Source organism: Haliotis asinina, chromosome 2 (assembly GCF_037392515.1).
Source record: "Haliotis asinina isolate JCU_RB_2024 chromosome 2, JCU_Hal_asi_v2, whole genome shotgun sequence".
In the NCBI taxonomy this organism is placed as follows: domain Eukaryota; kingdom Metazoa; phylum Mollusca; class Gastropoda; order Lepetellida; family Haliotidae; genus Haliotis; species Haliotis asinina.
Genome location: NC_090281.1, coordinates 63,030,972 through 63,054,000, shown reverse-complemented (window position 1 = coordinate 63,054,000; position 23,029 = coordinate 63,030,972). Strand labels below are relative to the sequence as shown.

The 23,029-nt window shown below is 40.5% G+C and overlaps 1 protein-coding gene across 1 annotated transcript; it reads left to right on the top strand.

The window, feature by feature from the left end:
- The first annotated feature begins 365 nt into the window (after window positions 1–365).
- On the top strand, window positions 366–22,757 carry LOC137274129 (post-GPI attachment to proteins factor 2-like). The gene is made up of 5 exons (XM_067807141.1): window positions 366–555; window positions 12,305–12,563; window positions 15,024–15,139; window positions 21,962–22,070; window positions 22,495–22,757. The coding sequence occupies exons 1-5, from the start codon at window positions 385–387 to the stop codon at window positions 22,638–22,640; spliced, it is 801 nt and encodes a 266-aa protein (XP_067663242.1). The 5' UTR covers window positions 366–384; the 3' UTR covers window positions 22,641–22,757.
- Window positions 22,758–23,029: the final 272 nt, after the last annotated feature.

Below are 23,029 nucleotides of genomic sequence, written 5' to 3'. Positions count from 1 at the left end.
TAGTCATACTTTGGGTGGCCAATCAAACGCCAAGGAATCACTTTGCAATATATTTATTAATTTTATTTCTTGTTTGGTGATTAAAAGTCAACGTTCCACTAAACCTGACTCATCACTGCAGTACAACTCCGCCCGCTAAACATAGACAGGAACCCAGTCTCTTTGTGCGCTGTTCCCGCAAAGGAAGAGATGGTTAATCAACATAAACAGCGCTGATTGTTCATGGATTTCAAAACAGGAAACAAATCGCACAAACACGCCATTTAAAACATCACGTCTCATATTGACAGCGTTCAGAGCATACGAATCACGGCGGGGTCGTCCTTCAGTGTATTCAGATGAGGGAGGCAGTCGAGTAGTGATTGCCCCGATCATTTCTCGGCCATGGCTTCGTTCGTCACTGAAAACAACAACATTCCGCGCAAGGACTATTTCCGAATATCCATACCGACGCTTTTAAAATTGCTGACAGGATTACCTTTAATTGGAGTTACGATATGTGTTGTTTTATCTCTACTCTTTGATTTCGCCTCTTCCACTGCAACACACTGCAAGGTATGGTATTTTTGTTTTCCACTTTATGTCATCAAAGATATATCTTCCATAGGGCAATTTTAGTGTAATCACGTGGGATCGCGCGAGATTTGGGAAAAGCGATATCAGCCTGTAGTATTGGAAATTTGATGATCATTTCTGATTTCTTGTTACTATGGACAAAACACCTGATCTCAGATGATTCAGTAGGAACGCCAAGCGGCAATGTGAAGTGGTTGAGTGTTAGCGGGCGATATCGATTGGGGAACCAGCCAGCGAGCGGAACGTTTGTTCGCACGCAGATTTGGTCAAAACGGGCTTCTACAGTCTCTACTCCTTATTTATATAATAAACTTTCAAATATTACATTACATATGAGAGAGTAAGGTAGGGCACGAGTGGAAACAGTCTTTTGATAGTGTGATTGAAGTGTGTTTTACCATAGTTCCTCGTGTATATGACTAGGTGTGCTTTTTTTTCAACATTCTGAATTGCCGGCGTTTAATCTCAAAGGAGAAAATTTCTCACAAATATAATCTATGTTCATCTTTCATTTGACATCCAGTATTTAACCCAAGTAGAGCAACATGCTAGATGTCTTTTCCCTTTACACGAAATAGGATGGGTTTCTGAGAAGTCAAACCTCTTTTTTAGCATCGACGTTTTGCTTCTAATTGAAATGGGTAGGAGTTTCTGTTGAAGTCTCAAAGATTCATCACAAGCTCAGTAGCATATTTAAAATACTAGTGACGAAAGAAATGTTTCGTGAGAGACATTACAACTCACCCCGATTTTCTTGAGATACAAACAATTTTCTCCAAAGGGACTGTTGTGCAGCCTAGTTGTTAGAGCGTTCGTTCTTCACGTTCTAGACCTGAGTTCGATTCCCCACAAGGGTACAGAGTGTGAAGCGCACTGCGCTTAAAACGGCGTAAAACTCACTCATTACCCCCAAACATGTTTCTATACTTACAATCATCTCTTTAAGAATCTCTTTTTTCTACACGGCATTTGTAATTCCAAATGTTCTAACTGGATTTTAGGGCCCATTGATCACTTGATTTTCTGGTTTGTGTACAACGTTTGTGCATGGCGTGTCCCACCGGTAGGGCATAACACTCGATGTCATCACTGATTTTAGCTATCCATACATAGTTTTCAACGTATAGTGAGTGAGTTTAGTTTTACGCCACACACTGCAATATTCCAGCCACATGGCGGCGGTCTGTAAATAATCGGGTCTTTTCCAGACACTCCAGTGATCAACAACATGAGCATCGATCTGCGCAATTGGGAACCGATGACATGTGTCAACCAGGTCAGCGAGTCTTACCACCTGATCCCGTTAGTCGCCTCTTACGACAAGCAATGTCGCTTTTTATGGCAAGCATGGGTTGCTGAAGGCCTATTCTATCCAGGGACCTTCACGGGTCATTTCAACGTATACTTTCAACAGATAGTTTTCGGACCAAACGGAATTTCTGTTTAGGGATAGTCAACACCGGGTATTATTTTCCGCTGACGATCTATATTTGCAACAAAAATCGCAATGATGGTTTCACACTGGTTGAAGGATGGAACGGTGGTTCGTATTAGATCCGGCAAGATTGATTCCATGTTCAGTTTTTAAGAGTGAGTGAGGTTAGTTTCGCATCGTTTGCAGCAATATCAAGGGCACCCACATTGTAACCTCGCGCGGAGTCGAACCAGGATCATCGGCGTGACGGGCGAACGCTTTAACCACCAGGCTATCCCACCTCCCCGGAGTTTTTAAGAACAAATTCGAGAATCTGTAAACGCCTATATGGTACTGTGTTACTGCTCATATGTTAATGTTTTCCTTTCACTAAGAAACAAAAGAGACTTAGTATGGCACATTGTAAAAGAAAAATAGTCATTGCAATGATCATTAAATTTGCTTGCAACTAACCTTCAGTTTGAGGAACAGAACTTGAGAATAATAACAGACATAAGCCTATGTGTGAAAATCCTTTTTGAAAATATAAACGGCTGCCTTTCATAAACGCCTGACCCCGAAATAATTAAACTCCAGGCGTTTATTAAAGGATTTACAGTACCCGCTTTTTGGGACCTTCAAGAAATCGGTCAGTTGAACTGTGATGTGTAGGTTAGTTGAAATCATATTTCTAAAGAATGGTTGTATATACTTCGTGCATTTCGAGGTAGCAGCGTGGCTTGAATGAACGCTTGCCTTGAGATCCTTTGTTTGATCAATAATAGCCACTACTGCCTTTGTGCAGTAGTCCATGGTAGCCCCGGTTACTAGCTTAGACTTAGGACACATTTATATCGCATTAAGCGTAAGAGTCAATGAGGTTAAGCAGCTTGCCAAATGAGTATCCGACTTGTCTTTAAGCCATTGGTAACAAAACTGCATGAAGGGCCTGCCCGGGTCATGAAGACTGCCTACAGAAGTAGATATGATAGCCAAAATATATATTTGTGGCAGTGAACCGGCAAATCTTATGTGGTCATTGGAAAGACAAACTATGTGTTACTTGGGGGCACAACTACTGCAAAAGCAAGCTTTAGAGGCCATTCACTTCTTTTTCAGAGATGCAGTGTAAATAATTATACAGATATCGAAAACAAGCATACAGTAATATGTACATGGTGTTACTGTTTCCGAGGTTACGGTTCAGAGTTGATGTGTTAAGCATGTCCATTATGTTGTTGGGTTTTCAGTTCTACTTTTAACGGAACGCAAACTTGATGGTGTTTGAAAAATAAAATAATGAAAGGGAAACCATGAATAGAGTAGCCAACTTAGTACAGGGAATCGTCTTTGACACATGATAATTACTTTTCGGTTCTTACGTCTTCTGTTGGAAAACGTACGCCTGACGCTCCAGGACATGAACTGCTGGGACAGAAGAAATCATTAAATGCTCTGGAAAACACTGCACCTATCTGAGAATAAATATTGCAATAAATAATATCTCTAACTACCATCCGACAGGAAGCTGCTATATAGGTAATAAACCCTATAGCGTTGACCACTGGATTGTCTGGTTTCGATTCGATTAGTTACAAATTCATACAGACCGCCGTCATAAGTTGCTGTGTGCGGCGTGACATGAATTCACTCAGGCACCAAATCGAATCTTAGAGTTACGTCCTTTAGAGCTCTTTACGAAAATCCTACGCACAAGTTGTGATTGAAACCTGGTCGGCAGTTTTCGATGTACGGAGCAATTGTTAGCATTCTAAATATGGCTCGTATTCTTTGTATGGAAGCTGTTCATCTCGAAGTTTCAATTGTCGATTTCAGGCGTGTCGTAGGGGATAACAAGTCTTTCAATGCTTCAATAAGAAGCTAGAGTTCAGCTGGCTAGAGTCTGTTCGGTGCAGTAAAACAACCATGACTAGTACGTTTAACACATCATGTGGAGTAAGGCAAGGGTGTATATTGTCACCAGTATTATTTACAATGTATAAGGCCGGGCGGGACAACTTAGGAATGGCCAGCGAGTCCTAACTTGACATACAGAAGGGAGCAAGCTACAAAGACATATTTTATATCATTGGAAAGATCTCGAGGAGATGAACACGAAAAGTTCATTTGCCAGTGTGTTCACGTGTTAATAAGCTCACAAATTGGTTCTGAAAATGCATTTCTGCAGAAATTTCTGGCAGAATTTTATTTCCGCAGAAATTTCTGGCAGAAATTTTTTTCCCGCAGAAATTTCTGGCAGAAATTTTTTATTTCACTACCAGAATTATCTTAATTTAACAAAATTAGAGAGTATAAGTAATGATACTGCTGCATGAGTGGTAGTTTCATGTTTATTCCAAGTAATAAGCACTTAGCGTGATCAACGGATCTGATATTTTTGTTTCAATACTAGAATTATCTTAGTTGAATAAGATTAAACACAATCGTTAAATAATTTAATATAGACTTTCTTTAAATGGTGTCGTTTTCCCTGTTTAAAGCCTATTAGTACCAGACACCCGAGAATTTTACAGTGTGAATTTAACCGTATTTCATTATAGCTTTTACAATTTAAAAGGCTTATGCATTATTCCCATCCGTTTCATCATAACACAGTTGTAACTTCTTAGTGGATTCACGTCGTGCAAGATTAATTTAACAGTATCGGGGTACATTTTCTAATCCCAATAAGCCTACATTGTTTTTGTATGCGACATGGGTTGAAGGCGAATAGAGACGAAACCGGACATATACTACATACATACAATATAATAACAATGTAAGACGTGTGAGCCATAATTTGAATTCATCAACATGCCCGTAAAGACCAGCGTACCAGATGAGATGATAAACAATGCATCAGTGTTCAAAGTGACAATGCCCGCGAAAATGTAATTGCCTCGTTGAAACAATAATTTATGCCGGAGTGGCCACCGAGTATTCACACCTGTTAACGTGGTTTATCAGGTTGTCTCTATAAGCGGTCATCGTTCCGGTTCGGTTGGCCTTGAGTGGACACCGCGGTTAATAATTGCGCAAGCCAGAGAGCGGCCACTGGGGAAATACAGCGAAACAATGCCAGTTGGTGCTGCATGGACAATAGACGTTTTATAGAGTATATCCAGTACGTCTTGTCGGTTCAAGGTCACATGCAACACAAAACAGTTCTTTGCACATTCTGAATCGGTAAGGTAACAAATTATCAAAAATGCAAATTAAAGTTATGAAGTTGAAAATAACGCGATTGAAAAAACGCTTCCCCAGCGCAGGGGGGGAAAGTGGTTTCACCACCCATAGCACATGTGCAGTGATTATTTTGAACCGGAAAGCCAACTTGAACTCGTATAAACACAAGTGATGTGTGCAAGATTATCGTTGCGGTCGAAGTGGGAGAACAAGAGATGTTTCTTGTGGTTACAAGCATCCTGGTTCGGCAATAATAACAATACACTGGTACAGTACCTGCATATTTGCAACCCATGCTTTTGAAAAAAAAATGTATAGTATTAGAAATGCTAATTTCATAGTTCAGTTTGAAAACTGAAATGTTTTAAATCATGTATATGGAAACAAAGAATACATTGATTGTGACAAGCAGTCTATGTCATAGACAAAGCGCAACGTCTGTTTATTGTCACCTGTCACTCTGTCTGCTAATGACAATATGCAGTACTTAGCTTCAATCATTTACCAACTTAACACCTATCAGGCTATACACCGTAAACAAACCACACTGCTTTATGGCTTGTGCACCTGGGGTCTGTCTCTGTCACATTATGTAATTAGACAGACAGGCAGGTGCGATTCCTGTACACATGACATGTTATTACGTCTGTGGGTTGCAAACAAACTACCTCCATTTTCCCGGATGACTGGGTCGGACGGAACTGAGTGCAAACTCAAATTGTCAGTTTCAAGGTCTGTATGTACAAAACCCAACATTTCAATATATAATATTTATGGATAACAACTTTTTCTATTGTGTGTGCTTAGAAGTGGATGGATGAATCATAATGATTGGAATATTTTCAAACTGTTTAACGCTGTATTTTGCACGAATCCACGAGTGACCAACATAGTTCTTACTATTCCTGTTTAAAAACATGTAACTGATAATATGCCGACGGTACACTAGAACAGTGATATAAACTGCCATCATCACAGACACATTTATACAATTTAACATTTCAACCACTGGCCTTTGTTGCGAAAACACGCCAATCAAGTTATCTCACTAGCTTCTGTCATGATGGGACGATAATTCACTCACTAGGGTTAAAAAAGGTAGGAATAACAAATATAAAGGGGATATTGTACCACATTAGTCATTCTTGAATGGGATTAACAGGTGTGAAAACTCGGTGGCCACTTCGGCAAAAATCATTGTTTCAAACAGGCAATTACATTTTCGCGGGTATTGACACTTTGAACACTGATGCATTGTCACATAGGTATTGTTTATTATTTCATCTGGTACGCTGGTCTTTTCGGGCATGTTGATGAATTCAAATTATGGCTCACACGTCTTACATTGTTATTATATTGTATGTATGTAGTATATGTCCGGTTTCGTCTCTATTCGCCTTCAACCCATGTCGCATGCAAAAACAATGTAGGCTTATTGAGATTAGAAAATGCAACCCAATACTGGTACTGGTACTAATAGGCTTTAAACAGGGAAAACGACACCATTTAAAGAAAGTCTATATTAAATTATTTAACGATTGTGTTTAATCTTATTCAACTAAGATAATTCTGGTATCAAACAAAAATATCAGATCCGTTGATCACGCTAAGTGCTTATTACTTGGAATAAACATGAAACTACCACTCATGCAGCAGTATCATTACTTATACTCTCTAATTTTGTTAAATTAAGATAATTCTGGTAGTGAAATAAAAAATTTCTGCGGGAAAAAAAATTTCTGGCAGAAATTTCTGCAGAAATGCATTTTCAGAGCCAATTTGTGAGCTTATTAACACGTGGACACACTGGCAAATGAACTTTTCGTGTTCATCTCCTCGAGATCTTTCCAATGATATAAAATATGTCTTTGTAGCTTGCTCCCTTCTGTATGTCAAGTTAGGACTCGCTGGCCATTCCTAAGTTGTCCCGCCCGGCCTTGTATGTTGATGAACTTGTAAATGAAATCTGATGACGCTGGCATATTCATTGATGAATCTCTAAAAGGATTTTCAATATTGCTCTTTGCTGATGATGTAGCCATATTTGCAGACTGTTATCAACCTTCAAAAGAAAATGGATATTTTAGTAAGATATTGTGAGAAATGGAGATTAACTATAAACAAAAATAAAACTAAAGTTGTCGTTTTAGAGAAGGGAGGTTTTTGTCGAAATATGAAAAATGGTTTATTAATGGACAACGCATTGAAACCACATCTTATTACAAGTATCTTGGTATTATATTCTCCTGTAGAAACATGTTTACAAAAGCACGTGAGACACTTTCCCAACAAGCAGAAAAGGCCCTTTACCCAATCAAACGCTTTATCAACAAAATACAAAATGTGTCAGTTGAGGCAGCATTCAAGCTATTTGATGGCAGGATCAAGCCTATACTTTTATATGGGGCCGAACTCTGGGGATGGGGGGAAAACGTAAACCAATTGAAAGGGTGCATTCAAGTTTTTGTAAATACGTATTACGTATTGGCTCGAGGGCACCAGGTAAAAAATGTGGCCGTTATCAAATTGAAATTTATGCCTATATTAGTCTTTTGTCGTTTTGGATCAGGGTCTTACGCCAACCTCCATACAGATACACAAAGAAATGTTATGAAATATTTAAAAGACTAGATGATAATGGAGACGTGAATTGGGTATCAAAGGTGAGAATGTTATTATTTAGATATGGCTTCGGCTACGTGTGGATAGCACCAAATGTTAGTAATGTGAAATGTTTTCTTGATAATTTTAAACAGCGCTCAAAAGATATCTATTACCAAGAGTGGCATCGACATGTGGTCCTTTCCGAATCTTTGACACTATGCAAGAATAAAGATTGATTATTCTCTTGAAAATTATCTAGAAGCTATTAGCTCAAAACATTGACGGAGATGTTTGACAAAGATTCGTTGTAATGTACATGACTTCAATGTTAATTCTTATAGACATTCCAAAACTTATGAAACTGAGTTTTGTACTTCTTGTGTCATTGAACTAGAAGATGAATTCCATATGACATTGCTGTGTCCTCTCTACAATGAATATCGTGCTAGATATTTACCTGAATACTGTCATACACACTCTCATGTCCAAATGTTTCTTGAATTGATGAAAACAAGCGATAATAGACTTTTAAGACTATGTGTCTTTTTTAAAAAAAGTTTTTGTACTCCGATCGCAACCCAAAAAGTTGTGAATATATAATCATATTAATTGTACTAAGATCCACATTTACAGTGTGGCGCATATGTATGTTTCTACCTGTTTACACATGTTGTACTGTTGGCCTCATAGCCATCTATACGTAATAAAGTATCCTGCGAAGTTAAAGTGCCCCAATATACATAATATAGGGCTGGCCAAAATATTGACGAAAATGTGTGACATTGTGCCTTTAATGAGTGTGACCTCCGACGGCAGCCGTGATGGAAACAGTATCTTTCGTGGACAGGGAAACCTTTCGGAACACTCTAACCGGACGTAGGCGTCATTGGTCAACGTCTGTTTGTCCAAGGTCGGGGATGATTCATCTGCTGTTGCACGCGTCTTCTTCCCAGATCATCCCTAATGTGTTCGATCGGTTTCAGACCTGAGGCAGACCAAGACAACACCAGCGTTACGTAAGAAATGGCGCGTCGGAACTCTAGCTTAACATGTTGCGTAGCGTTGTATGGATGATCAGAAGGGACCGTCGGCCGGTATTGCTGCCAAGTAGGTCTTGAGCAGTCCCGCAAAACATCGTCGGTTGTTAGGTTGGGCGTATTGCTTGATATCCCTGAAACAAACACTTGACATATTCACTCCTGGCGACTAAAATCGTATAAACATACGTCAGTTCAAACTTCGGATGTGATTGATACATTTACTGTCGAAACGAAAATGTTTTCACAAATTAAATATTTTCTAATGCGTTTTTCACGCAAACTACCTTTTGGTCAATATGTGCCCAGTTCTAGGGTTTATACGTCGAAACACTTTTGAAGGTTCGAAATAATAACTAAGACACATTTAAGACAGAACATGTGTTTCTGCCTCAGTATACATGTAAGGTAAATACTCACTTGAACTGAATCTTTCCGCATTGCTTCAGCCCGCCCTGATTATTTTTCGTGACACGCCCAGTGAATCGCACGTATTCTCCAACGGAATACCAGTTAAAATCAAATTGACTCATTTCCAAATTGGCTCATTTCCAAATTGGCATGTTCATCGGCCGCCCTTAATCCAAAAACTTTGCAGTTGTAGAAGTAAACTGCATGTAGCAAACCACTAGAAGTCTCAGAAGAAAATGTGCCCTTGGCCCACAACATTTCTTCCTCTAAAGGCGTGACAGGCCCTGCTTTGCGTGAAGACAATCCAATACCCTTTTGGTTGATTTGTTTCATCACACCATCAAGAGTGGCACGAAAGTAACAGAATTCATGGTTATTCACATCCATGAAGTTTAAATCTGGTCTCTTGCACACGTCACGCAAGTAGCGCCATATACCGATACAAATATTTTTGACCGACAGTGCGGGATACACGGTGCCATCTTGTCGTTTAATTTCACAAATAAACCGACACATCCAGCAGTCGAGGGGGTCTGCGGGAATTTCTGCAGAGAGGAGGTACAAATACATACCGCTCACTTGCAGCTGTCCCTTGAGCTATTCATGTGTTTCTGTTTTTCGCCCACGAGTCGTATATGTTGACACACCATTTAGTATATTTAGTATGTGTATTTTGAGGAATCCGATTTTGATGCAAAGCTTCGATAAATTCACCGGTCACTGGTTCACCAAAGCGTAATTTAAAGTCTTCTCTATCCTCAAAGTCAATTTGAGACAAAACACGTCTCCATCCTTATCGAACTCCATGGCTCAATAAAGGCATAACACATGTTTTGCTTTTATACCTGGATATTGCACGTGCAGGAACGCCATGCTCGTGCATTTTGGATGAGGCAATCAAATGACTTGCGAAAACTTTCGTAGTACTACAGATTTCATTCACTGAAGCTGGAGGGGCCCAAATAAGGTTGTGGGAATTCACAATGTTTTGAGAATTAATAAAGATATATATTGTTTCCACTCGGTATTAATGAGATGCAAGTCACTTATTACCACAGTTTCCTCGTTGCATCGGCAGGTATCAGGACGGTTTTGTCTGTTCGGCACGTCCTCGGCTTCGCCTCGGATGGGCCCCACGGACAAAACCGTCCTGATACCTGCCGATACAACTCAGAAACTATGATAATAGCTATTATACATCCCAGTCCGGGACATGTAGGCGCATTAATGACAAACTGACTCGGTTCCGAACTTGGTTCCGAGACTCTGTCATGTCTGCTGACTCATCGTGGTATGTCGTCTAGCCTCGATTTTTGCCGTGCACAGTTGATTTCTGATGAGTGGTGTAGGTGAAATGGGATGTAATGTCGTCCTTGATGATAGGTCGCTCATATGACGACGGGAATACGTGTGTATGTGTGGTATCTTGTACTAACCCAGATTAAACTGGTTTTGTCTTGTTAGCTCACTGAGATACCAGGCCGCGGGCTAAGCATGTACCTATTAATGCCGAAGTCTAGACAGGGATAATACTTAACGTATTTCGGTATGATGGGTCCTATGATCGAATCATGTTTTACTGCCCCAGGTTGAATCTGGCATGTCGGCAGACCCACAGTTATAGGTCCTCTGTATGATCGTCTAACCCCTATACTTGCCGTGTGCAGTCAGTATCTGATGGCCTTACTGACTTGTCTACCTCTGAAAAACCGTCATCTTGTCACGGATCTGTTGCAGAGATGTGATAACCTGATTTGATGCGTTCTGCTTTTCAGAAAGGTATGCTTGCATTCTAAACGCACTTGCGATCGTTGTGACAATATCCAAACAGGCCACGTGTCATTGTCGTACATAGCACAACAAACTAAATGAATTACCTCCATTACAAGTGTAAACACAATATGTGTAAAGTTTCTAATTTTGTTGAGTATACATAGCTAAATATTTAAAGTCCTAACGCGTGATATTTTATTCAGACCCAGAAAATGTAAACTGATACACAAAAGAAAGTACACAGTTGGTGCTTTGGGATCATTTCTGTAAGAATCAACTGTGTTTTGTCACTGAATTACAAATAACATATAATGTGCATGCCACCAAACCTCCACCCCAGATTTAACGTACCCAGCACCTTGTCCTGAGACCAACGGACATGATATTAGATTAATTATAGCATGTACCAAAACGGTCGATAGGTCCGGGCATCCCCAACATTCAGTCGTCTTATGACGGAGCTCCCGCTGAGCCAACGCTGTTGATGATGATGACATCACTATTAGCATCCGACTGGGCAGATAGAGAACGCGCTGGTGGTAATGATCTTGCAGAGTGATCACTCTGAGTCGCCTAGTTCTGGGACTGTAAGACGTCTTACTTTGTGGTGGACGCGTTCAATAAGTCTGACGATGCGTTTGCCTTGTACAGCCGAACGTTTACTGTTCAAACAGTATGGAGGGGCAGCGGGGTAGCCTTGTGGTTAAAATGTTCAGTAGTCACGCCAGAGATACGGGTTCGATTACTCACATGGGCACAGTGTATGAAGCCCGTTTTTGTGTTATCCTGATATTGCTGGAATATTGTTTGCAACATGTACAGTGTTTGTGACCAATCTTCCAAATATTTGCTTTGTGTTTTGGATACGTATCCCTTAACCCCAGCAGGGTAGTTTGTTTTGAACACCAGTATATATTGATTGTATCAACTCCCCAAGACGTCAGGTCACGTGATGCTAAAGTTTCGGCAGTTCCCGGAATGTCTCGGTAGTTTCCGGAACACGAGTAGCTTTTTAATGTTTTTGACGAACAAAAATAGTCCCTCTTCAACATGATTTTAACAAGATTTATAAATGATTTGATTTCAGATTTTATTGTGTATGTCCTTTAAATACTGGAGAGCAGGACCAGACAACCCAGTGACTGTTAGAGACACGGTGGCACGCATAAACCGACTCTGCACACCCAATCATCCGACCACATCAGCCACCTCTCCAGGCAGGCATGGAGATCTCCTGGCTTCTCTTTCAACTGGTCTCATAAGAAATACATAACACCTTCTAATCTGGCAATTTCTGTTGTAGGTTCCCAACTATTTGCCTTCGATTAGTTCGGCAGTCGGCGGCTACACCCCTCAGCGTTACATATGGAGGATATGTATAGCCCTTCACTGTGCCCCAAGATTTCTCCTCGCCCTCGGCTACTTCAACTATCACACCTCCGTCCACATACGGCAGTATAACAGCTTCTACACAGGGTTGGCAGCCGTGGCCACGACACTACACATATGTGAAAATATAGCGCTTGTGGCATTGACATATGTATCGTCATCAGAAAATATCGGTACGTCATTGATGGTTGCAGTGACGATAACCCAACAAAAAGGACATAACTCTTGAAACAATGACCTAGAGTTGGTGTTTATGTAGCTTTAAGTAATATTCCAGCAATGCCACTGCTGGGGACATCAGAGATGGGCTTCACACACTGTATCCATATGGAAAATCGAACCTGGGTCTTCGGCGTGATGTGCGAACACTTTAACCACTGTACTACCCACACCTTTATTGTAGCTTCCGAAACTACACCAGTCAGTATCTTAGCAATGTTGCCTGTCATAAAGAAAATAAATCCACTCTTACACCGAACTGTTATCGCTAATCAACTCACCTGCTTTATTATAAATGTTCTTTCCCATATTTCCACACTAGGTCGAAACATGAGCAGTGTTTCCATTTGATGACGACAACAGGCAGCTAACTCAAAACAATAGCCGGATCGCATGAAATATTCATGGTGCACATGAAATTCAATATTTTAATGTTCATGTCTAGAGTCATGGGTGCGTTTTGGCGCACTTGTTTCTGCTACGTTTGTTCAAGGAGTCTAGTCTAATTACGCATGAAATGAATTTATATAATTACTCATAATTATATTCCTCTCAAACATCAGGTTGAGATAGTTTAGAGGTAGATGTGTCCCTTCCAAACATCAGGGCTCGTATGCTCTACGATGTGGGAAGCACAAGTGTCTCGCGCGGTGATAAAGCAATGATTCTGTTAAAAGCTGCGTAAAATGTGACACTCGGTCTCACTCGTTCCACAAGGCGATTTTAGCTCAAAGTCTGACATAACCCACTGTTACAGAACTGGTATTACGTCCTTAGTAGAACGCTCTATGGAGCATAGGGGCTGAAATGTTGTACAGGCCCTGTTCCTACAAGAGAAGTAAGGATTACCAGTCTACCGCTGTCAATAACGAAGAACGTTTATTGTCTCCAAAAGTATTTTTTAATTCAGTGGTAAATAACATTTTGAAAAACACAAATATCAAGTTTTATAGATAAAGTCAAAGGCAGAGGTTCTCCCTGTAATACCATTCAAGTCAGCTGGAGATGTGGTGGAGTGATTGGAGCGTCCACCCTGAGTGTAGAAGGTCGCGGGTTAGATCCTCGTAAAGACTTAAAAATGGGATATTTGTTGATGCTAGCCAGACGCTCGGTAAAACAAGGATTGGCTGCCTCAGAGTCAGAATGATATGTCTGAGTTGGGTATTCATGTTTAACTGAAGCATGATATCTCAGTGAGCTAGCACTGTAAAAACAGCTTAAGCCTGTTCCAGTACAAGCAGCCACCCAAACACGCGCATGCACGTCGGCTTATGGGCGAAATATTCTCAAGGATCACGTTACGTCCCATTTCACCTCACGTGACCTTCCTCAAATCACTGTCGAATAAGGGGCGGTGGGGTAGCCTATTGGTTAAGGCGTTCGCCCGTCACGCCGGAGACCAGCGTTCGATTCCCCACATGAGTACAATGTATGAAGCCCATTTTCTGGTGTCCCCCGCCGTGATATTGGTGGAATAGTGCTAAAAGCGGCGTAAAACTGAACTCCCTCACTGTCGAATAAGGGGCCGAGGAATCTAAATCCATTACGATATGCTCCCTTTATTGCTACGATAATAACGTTACTATAGATACATTGATTAGATATCGGCTTTATTGAATATATTTATTGATCGGTCATTAATCACCAGTAACATCGATTTTGGAATTATATACGTCCTCGTAGTAAATACTTATATATACCAGTCGGTATACGTACATGTGCTTGCTCACTAAACGACTGCGTTTGCACGATGTGGTACACGAGTTGAAAACACTTCGATCCTGCGATACTGGATCTGAAACAGTATTATCAGTGAAGTGTAATATGGATCCAATGTAAAACTGCAATCATCATCATCATCCCTCTAGCCATAAATTATGAACTGCCCTTAAGATGGTACGAGTCAGTTGAATGTGTTCAGGTGCCATATATGTCATACACTCTTTGGATTTGAGGGTTTCAGTGCAATATGAAAGTTGCATACCAAGCATACATTTAAATTTCCAATTCCCAGAGTTGCGTCCCTTGAGCTCACTACAAACTCTTGCTCAAGAACATCCCTTCTGTAGGGAACATAAGTGACATAGTACAGCATACCATGGTTCAGTTTCTGTTCACTGGTAAGGAATGTAAATGTAGATTAATTGAAAGTCTTAGATATTTCTAAAGATTTTACTTTCTCGGAAACAGATGCATTATGGAAAAATCGATACAAATGAGAACGTGCTTTAAACATTTATACCCTGGGATTGGTTACAGGAGGATATGAATAAGTACTACATTAGCAGAAGCCAGACTGTCTAGACTCTCCTCTGTTTCTATAAATATTAATAATATTTTTTTCATACTCGCACTCCTGAAGACTGAGTACATACATATGACTGAATGTTTAATCAAAAAAATATTTTTTTCAGAATTCCACGAAAATGCATTTATCGCCTTCATGGTGTTTTCACTCACGTACATGCTGCTATTGTGTGTTGTGTTCGCCTGGGGACGCACTGGGAATGGAAGAAAAATTACTCCGCTGGTATGTACTGTGTCGTAAATAGGCGTATTTGTCCCCAAGACTTTGGTGTGGTTTCTGTATTGTTTCAATCTGTTGGAAAACATATTCCAGCTATGTCCTCTGTTGTTTGGATCCATGAACTAGGTTCTTTTGATTCCGATATGTTGGGTGTCTGCAAATATGTACATGGTTTTTGATAAGCTTACCTTACATCACTACACGAAGAAACAGTATTTTCCAAATCTGACCATGCCAGAAGTAAACGAGTCCCCAATTACCAACGTTTGATTTGTACCTATCACTTAGTCGTCAAAATTGCATTTATTAGGTATGAAGGCCGGGCGGGACAACTTAGGAATGGCGAGCGAGTCCTAACTTGACATACAGAAGGGAGCAAGCTACAAAGACATATTTTATATCATTGGAAAGATCTCGAGGAGATGAACACGAAAAGTTCATTTGCCAGTGTGTCCACGTGTTAATAAGCTCACAAATTGGCTCTGAAAATGCATTTCTGCAGAAATTTCTGGCAGAAATTTGTTTTCCCGCAGAAATTTCTGGCAGAAATTTTTTATTTCACTACCAGAATTATCTTAATTTAACAAAATTAGAGAGTATAAGTAATGATACTGCTGCATGAGTGGTAGTTTCATGTTTATTCCAAGTAATAAGCACTTAGCGTGATCAACGGATCTGATATTTTTGTTTGATACCAGAATTATCTTAGTTGAATAAGATTAAACACAATCGTTAAATAATTTAATATAGACTTTCTTTAAATGGTGTCGTTTTCCCTGTTTAAAGCCTATTAGTACCAGTACCAGTATTGGGTTGCATTTTCTAATCTCAATAAGCCTACATTGTTTTTGCATGCGACATGGGTTGAAGGCGAATAGAGACGAAACCGGACATATACTACATACATACAATATAATAACAATGTAAGACGTGTGAGCCATAATTTGAATTCATCAACATGCCCGAAAAGACCAGCGTACCAGATGAAATAATAAACAATACCTATGTGACAATGCATCAGTGTTCAAAGTGTCAATACCCGCGAAAATGTAATTGCCTGTTTGAAACAATGATTTTTGCCGAAGTGGCCACCGAGTTTTCACACCTGTTAATCCCATTCAAGAATGACTAATGTGGTACAATATCCCCTTTATATTTGTTATTCCTACCTTTTTTAACCCTAGTGAGTGAATTATCGTCCCATCATGACAGAAGCTAGTGAGATAACTTGATTGGCGTGTTTTCGCAACAAAGGCCAGTGGTTGAAATTGTATAAATGTGTCTGTGATGATGGCAGTTTATATCACTGTTCTAGTGTACCGTCGGCATATTATCAGTTACATGTTTTTAAACAGGAATAGTAAGAACTATGTTGGTCACTCGTGGATTCGTGCAAAATACAGCGTTAAACAGTTTGAAAATATTCCAATCATTATGATTCATCCATCCACTTCTAAGCACACACAATAGAAAAAGTTGTTATCCATAAATATTATATATTGAAATGTTGGGTTTTGTACATACAGACCTTGAAACTGACAATTTGAGTTTGCACTCAGTTCCGTCCGACCCAGTCATCCGGGAAAATGGAGGTAGTTTGTTTGCAACCCACAGACGTAATAACATGTCATGTGTACAGGAATCGCACCTGCCTGTCTGTCTAATTACATAATGTGACAGAGACAGACCCCAGGTGCACAAGCCATAAAGCAGTGTGGTTTGTTTACGGTGTATAGCCTGATAGGTGTTAAGTTGGTAAATGATTGAAGCTAAGTACTGCATATTGTCATTAGCAGACAGAGTGACAGGTGACAATAAACAGACGTTGCGCTTTGTCTATGACATAGACTGCTTGTCACAATCAATGTATTCTTTGTTTCCATATACATGATTTAAAACATTTCAGTTTTCAAACTGAACTATGAAATTAGCATTTCTAATACTATACATTTTTTTTCAAAAGCATGGGTTGCAAATATGCAGGTACTGTACCAGTGTATTGTTATTATTGCCGAACCAGGATGCTTGTAACCACAAGAAACATCTCTTGTTCTCCCACTTCGACCGCAACGATAATCTTGCACACATCACTTGTGTTTATACGAGTTCAAGTTGGCTTTCCGGTTCAAAATAATCACTGCACATGTGCTATGGGTGGTGAAACCACTTTCCCCCCCTGCGCTGGGGAAGCGTTTTTTCAATCGCGTTATTTTCAACTTCATAACTTTAATTTGCATTTTTGATAATTTGTTACCGAACCGATTCAGAATGTGCAAAGAACTGTTTTGTGTTGCATGTGACCTTGAACCGACAAGACGTACTGGATATACTCTATAAAACGTCTATTGTCCATGCAGCACCAACTGGCATTGTTTCGCTGTATTTCCCCAGTGGCCGCTCTCTGGCTTGCGCAATTATTAACCGCGGTGTCCACTCAAGGCCAACCGAACCGGAACAATGACCGCTTATAGAGACAACCTGATAAACCACGTTAACAGGTGTGAATACTCGGTGGCCACTCCGGCATAAATTATTGTTTCAACGAGGCAATTACATTTTCGCGGGCATTGTCACTTTGAACACTGATGCATTGTTTATCATCTCATCTGGTACGCTGGTCTTTACGGGCATGTTGATGAATTCAAATTATGGCTCACACGTCTTACATTGTTATTATATTGTATGTATGTAGTATATGTCCGGTTTCGTCTCTATTCGCCTTCAACCCATGTCGCATACAAAAACAATGTAGGCTTATTGGGATTAGAAAATGCACCCCGATACTGTTAAATTAATCTTGCACGACGTGAATCCACTAAGAAGTTACAACTGTGTTATGATGAAACGGATGGGAATAATGCATAAGCCTTTTAAATTGTAAAAGCTATAATGAAATACGGTTAAATTCACACTGTAAAATTCTCGGGTGTCTGGTACTAATAGGCTTTAAACAGGGAAAACGACACCATTTAAAGAAAGTCTATATTAAATTATTTAACGATTGTGTTTAATCTTATTCAACTAAGATAATTCTAGTATTGAAACAAAAATATCAGATCCGTTGATCACGCTAAGTGCTTATTACTTGGAATAAACATGAAACTACCACTCATGCAGCAGTATCATTACTTATACTCTCTAATTTTGTTAAATTAAGATAATTCTGGTAGTGAAATAAAAAATTTCTGCCAGAAATTTCTGCGGGAAAAAAATTTCTGCCAGAAATTTCTGCGGAAAAAAAATTCTGCCAGAAATTTCTGCAGAAATGCATTTTCAGAACCAATTTGTGAGCTTATTAACACGTGAACACACTGGCAAATGAACTTTTCGTGTTCATCTCCTCGAGATCTTTCCAATGATATAAAATATGTCTTTGTAGCTTGCTCCCTTCTGTATGTCAAGTTAGGACTCGCTGGCCATTCCTAAGTTGTCCCGCCCGGCCTTTATGTAATGAAATAAAAGTAGGCTTGTTGCTCTACACCCACAGTCAATAACGCATCCACAGTCAGTACACCCACAGTCAGTACACCTTAAGGTGTAACTGCTTCCCGATCAGTACCAGGGACACTCGTCAATACATCCATATGCCATTATTGAATGCCCTATATAGTCAATGCCATTTTCCACCTCCAATTACCATTCAGCACAAATGAATTGTGGTTAAACCGTTCAGTCGTCACGTGGAAGGTCCATGTTCGATTCCCCACATGGATCCAATGCGTGAAGGCCATTTCTGGTGTCCCCAGCTGTGATATTGCTGGAAATTAAAGCGGCGAAAAATGATAGTCACTCACTCACTCTTCCCGTAAGCACGTTTTCCCGCATACATGGTCATGCATGAACGACAGATATTGATTAACAGTGGATATGGCCCTTATTGGACGTGGTCATCGTTGTTTCTGTCTACAAAACGGTCAACAAGAATGACATGGATGGTTCGAAATTATCGCATTTAGGATCAATAATCGAAACTGTTCTATACTCCTCCCAAAAATATAAGCAACACGTATTTTCAGTGTAATATCTTTATCAATCTCGATAGCGATTTTGCCGACGTGTTACTGAAAGGTAAATGTTCAAAGAATACATAACCTTTGGTTATTGTCACATTTATATAATTAATATCAACCGATCACAACCACCATCAGAACTACATGCAAATGTGTGGCAGGAATGTGTTCATCTCTTCACACATTCACTGTGATCGCTGCAAATCTATCTGTAACCATTCCTCTGGTACAACATGTGGGCACTAACTTGATAGTGTCCGTCAGTGTCTGCTAAAGACCGAGAAAGAGTTGATGTTGAATGATGCTGTTTAGATCAACAAAATCACACATATGGCCAGCAAGTCCACCTGATGTCAATCCTATTGAGCATGGTTGGAGCATTATTGGAAGCCACGCTTAAGGTCTCCTTGTTTACCCCCTGAAGTGAAAAGACGTTTGTAAAGTCACCCTGTGAAAATGAATGAAAGGTGCTGTCGTCTAGCTGCTTACAAATAACGCCTCCGTGTTAAACACACTGAACCCATGACATGGTACATTGACACGCAAGTGGAACGGTACAGTGACCAAGCAAAACAAACTGATAACAAGTTACCACTGTGTAGTTTTGTTAGGTATCTACAGTCACCAGTCCGTGCTCAGCATTTAATGCCGTGATAACGAGGAGTTGCGTCATTGAGGTCGGTGAGATGGGCACCGGCCTTTTACATGAAGTTATAATGATATGAATTTCATTGGAGTACAGAAGAAATGATGAATGGGGCTTATATGTCTTGTGAGCTGTATCATTCTGCTTTCCTTCTGACGAAGCGTTCCAACAAACGTGTCGTTTTCTCGCCCTTGTGTTTCTTGAGTCCCCCGTGAAGATGTTGGTTAGAACCGATCTTCAGCACACCGCACTTGTAAGTCGGGTGATCAGACGCACTGATTTGGTTGACACATATCATCGTATGCCAGTGTAGATCAATGCTCATGATGTCTATCACCGGAGTGTTTGGTCCAGACTCGATTATTTATAGGCCATCGCCATGGAATATTGCTGAGTGCTACGTTAGACATGAAACCACCCAATCATTTGCGAGGATCACTGGCTTATTTGCCCCAGACTAGAATATTTACAGATCGACGCCAAGCTGGTACATTGCAGGGTGTGACGTTAAACAACAAAGATTTATCCAGTCATTAGAAACGTTAAAATGATATTACCGCGGGCTTCTTCCGAATTTAAAATAATCCGAAAATAGAATCATGTTTCATCTTTCGTCCACCCACCTCACAGAAGCGACACTGATGTGACACGACTCTGAGGGACGGTTCAAAATTTATCGCTCGGGCGGGAGGGGAATGGGAACCTGTATTCAGCGCCTGAAAAATGGGAACAAACGCTCATCTCGTGAGATTCGTCTATTAAAGGTCATGGAGGAAACAAATCAACCAGTGCAATTCGCACGCAAATAGCTCACGAAGTATTTCGGAGACCACTCCAGCTGAATACCGAAAACCAGGAAAAGAACCGTTGACGTCAGGAAGTCCAGAAAGACCGGTCAGACAAATTGTAGGATGTTGTAAGATAGTGTACAACCATTCACATAGCAGATTGAGGACGGGTACTATAGTGTGTATCTGAGTAGGGTTGTACGCCGCTACAAGGAATGTTCCTTCAATACACATCGGAGTATGTATGTCCATGAAGAAGGGTAACAACCGCCTTCCCCGCCCCATGGTTGGGCGTCAGTAAACCCTATAACAGCTGCCTACTAACATGGTCGTTCCACATTGTCAGGGCAGATGTGAGTTCAAGGTCTGCACTTGCTTGATCTCTTGATGAATGTTAAGTCAAGGAGTGAGGGATCGGATGACCGGTCTCTAGTTCAGCAGCCTGTACTCGCGCACATTCATAAAATGATAAAATCAACACCAAGATCCATATACTCAGTCCCTCTCTTTGTTACAAACCCGCGAAGGTTCGGGGTAGAATAGGCCTTCAGCAACCCATGCTTGTCATGCAAGGCGACTATGCTTGTCGTAAGAAGCGACTAACGGGATCGGGTGACACGTGTCATCGGTTCCCGATCGATGTTCATGTTGTTGATCACTGGATTGACTCGATTATTTACAGACCGCCGCCATATAGCTGGAATATTAATGAGTGCGGCGTCCAAAAAAACTAAACTCACTCACTCACTCTTCATTACAGGGTTACTCCCGCCGGGAGTAAAACCAAACTCACAAAATGACTCGGTTTGGACAGGACAGGCAAGCTCTTAACGAAACGTGGAACTGCAACGATCAAATTGCGAACATTCTGCTGACTTTGCAACACGCACCACCTTGCTCATATTGGCCGTGTTTTTTTAATGTGTTCGACCTACTCCGTCCTTGTCACATTTCCAGATACAACATTTCTGATTTGTTTAAAGTTACACTCTTCATGGTCTCATGTCGTACCTTGTGACAGGAGAATAACTGTAAACACCTCATTGGTGATTCACCGTTAACTAATATTATAAGATCAGTGTTCGAGGTAGGTTTTATACAAGTGCGTGCAGAAATACAATTATAAACATGTAGTCCATATCTTTGTGAAATTTCATTACAATCCCGATTCAGTAGGGGTGGGTGCAGGTACCTCCCATATCCTGAAAGGTTGTGAAAGATTACAACTCATGAAAAAAGGTTAAAATGAACTGTGCACTTCCCCTCCTACCCCAACACACACGCTTTCTGAAACGGCTGTTAAGAAGATGCATTTTACCACGGTTGTTGCATTCGTTAATATTGATGCTATAATTGAACTATATATGAATGTTCATTGCAGGAGAGGAAATCTCTTAACTTGAAGGTCAAGCTGTTCGCCTTCAACCTGTCAATATTCCTGCTGGCCGTTTACCTGTACTTCCGACATCATAGCTACTGTGAGCCTGGAGGTATGCGTTCTTGATGATTCTGGTCCTAACTGATAATTAATAAATGGCCGAGGGTTGATTGGTATATGTACAAATTTGCATTGTCATGGATGCTAAACCCCACTTCCCTTTCTATAGGATTACATAAAAATACGACCCAGGAAGATCCCAGCAATCAACGCTTCTCGTAAGAGGCGACTAACAGGATCGGGTGGTCAGGCTCGCTGACTTGGTTGACAAATATGATCTTGCCCCAGTCGAGTGGATCGATGCTCATGCTGTTGATCACTGGATTGTCGTGCCCAGACTCGATTATTTACAGGCCATAATCTGGCATACTGCTGAGTGCGGCGGTAAAAAAGAATCTAACTAGCCAATATAGAAGTACCTATTTTACATGCTCATGGTGTGAGATTGTTGCATTTTTTTAATATATACTTTTCAGTGTACACTGGGTTTGCAGTGTGTGAGTACCTCACAGTCATATCCAACATAGCGTTTCACGGCACTGTGTCACTGGATTGGAGGGACTACACCTTAATGCTCAGTCACAACGACTTCGTGGACAAATTACAGCGGAAGTCCGAGTGACGATCGCCTCGTGATGAGCTTAGTTATTGTACATATAGAATGGGTGTTTGTTACCGGGTGTGTGTGATTATTGTATGTATTCTTCGCAGTAAAAGTGTTACAAATACTTCAGTGTTACTGAAGCGTCATTGTTCATTGCATATTTGTAGAACCGAACAGTTTGAATGCTTCCTTCATAGAGGGTTCGTGAAGTCGGCGTGTGGTTGGCGATAGCATCGTAAAGCTATCGTCATAGTAACTGATGGTCTGCCTCCGAAATCCGAGAAAGATAAGGAATGAAGGTCAAGGGTATATCACATCAGCTCTAGTAGAAATCAGATTCGGATTATACATAAAATCTTCTTTGTAATAATTTAGCTCTATTTCTGGGGCTAAATGTCGATCCGAGT

Coding starts and splice junctions, on each gene's coding strand:
- LOC137274129 (XM_067807141.1), top strand. CDS start 385: ATGGCTTCGTTCGTCACTGAAAACAACAACATTCCGCGCAAGGACTAT. Junction 15,140..21,961: donor GAAGAAAAATTACTCCGCTG/GTATGTACTGTG, acceptor TGTTCATTGCAG/GAGAGGAAATCTCTTAACTT. Junction 22,071..22,494: donor TAGCTACTGTGAGCCTGGAG/GTATGCGTTCTT, acceptor TATACTTTTCAG/TGTACACTGGGTTTGCAGTG.